The 1,245-nt window shown below is 66.6% G+C and overlaps 1 protein-coding gene across 1 annotated transcript; it reads left to right on the top strand.

The window, feature by feature from the left end:
• Positions 1 to 214: 214 nt before the first annotated feature.
• Positions 215 to 1,245, top strand: Tco025E_10125 (receptor-type adenylate cyclase; the record flags this gene model as incomplete). Its single annotated transcript, XM_029376913.1, has 1 exon — positions 215 to 1,245. A coding segment is annotated over one exon (1,031 nt), but the record flags the coding sequence as incomplete, so codon positions are not given.

Genomic DNA, 1,245 nt, shown 5'->3' with positions numbered 1-1,245 from the left:
TGGCCGCGGGCGGAAACGAAAGGCGGGGGACGGAGCCTGCGCCCTCCTTCCAGCGTGCGTTCTCACGCTGCGGGGCGGCGCGCAGTGGGCGGGCGGAAACGGCGACGAACTTGCGCCGGCAAGTGGGGGAGAATTTCCCGGCCCAGGCAGCCGATGGCGCTGCCGTGGATGGGAGAAAGCGCGCAACGGGCGGTGTGCGGCCTTTGGCGCGGGAATGGCCGCAGTCGCAGCTGCAGAGGGGCGGCTGTCGTGGCACAAGCCAACGCGGGCACCCGCGTGCCCCCTTTGGTTGACTCCGCTGCGCCTGTTCGCCCGCCGCGGAGAAACGGCGGTGTCTCCGGCGCGACTCAGCACCCTCCGCGGCGCTGCGTTCTGTTGCGTTACTTCGACTGACGGTCCTCCAGCGGCGCCGCCGCCCATCCCCGCTGCGGCACGGGCGCCTGACGCCTGGGTTTGCCTCCTCTGCGGAGCTGCATTTTATGCCGGATGGGCGGGTGCGTTTCGTTGCGGGAAGTGTCGCAGCTGGCCGGAGGAACGCGACGCTGGCGGTGCTGCAAGCCGCGCCCTTCAGCGGGGAGCGCAGGTGGCACTTGGAGGGAGCGGGCCCCGCACAGCTCGCGTTGGGAGGCGCCACGTTGAACGGTACGTCTACAAATTCCACCACTATTGGGGGCGATTGGCGATGCGGACCTGCCGCGTAGTTTCCGGGCGTGAAACAAGGCCCGTGCGCTGCAACTGTGCGCCGCGGCGGCCCCAGGCGAGGAGCGGTCCTCGGGGCTTGCGGCCCTCTGCGGCGGCGCCGTGCCTTCTTGTCCTTGTCGTCTTCTTCCTCCCTCTGCTGCTCCTGTTCGCCCCGCACCGCGCAGCCGCCCAAGCCGCAATTCCTGGCGCCCCAGTGAAGTTGCTGGTGCTGAGGCAAACTGATCTTGGCATATTCACCAAGCTCGCTACCCCGTTTTACGCCGGCGTGTATGCCTCGCTGAGGGCGCACAACTCCACGGCCGCGGACGACATTCGGGTTGAAATTGTCGAAAGGGAGACGAAATCGCACAATACTGTCACCGTCCTGGAGGACGCGATGGAGAAAGACAAGGACATCCTCACTCTTTTGGCACAGTTTGGCTACGCTTCCGTGATGAAGGTGCTTCCGGTCTTGCCTCGCTATGGCCTCGTCTCTTTTGCCCCAATAACCGGGTCGAGCGTGGTGCGTGGGTGGAGCCCCAACGTGTACTTTGTGCGCGCCAG

This window comes from Trypanosoma conorhini (assembly GCF_003719485.1).
Source record: "Trypanosoma conorhini strain 025E chromosome Unknown Tco_14.4_contig_01482, whole genome shotgun sequence".
Taxonomy (NCBI): Eukaryota; Euglenozoa; class Kinetoplastea; order Trypanosomatida; family Trypanosomatidae; genus Trypanosoma; species Trypanosoma conorhini.
The sequence above is the reverse complement of the archived record's forward strand: the minus strand, read 5'-3'. Positions and strand labels throughout refer to the sequence as shown.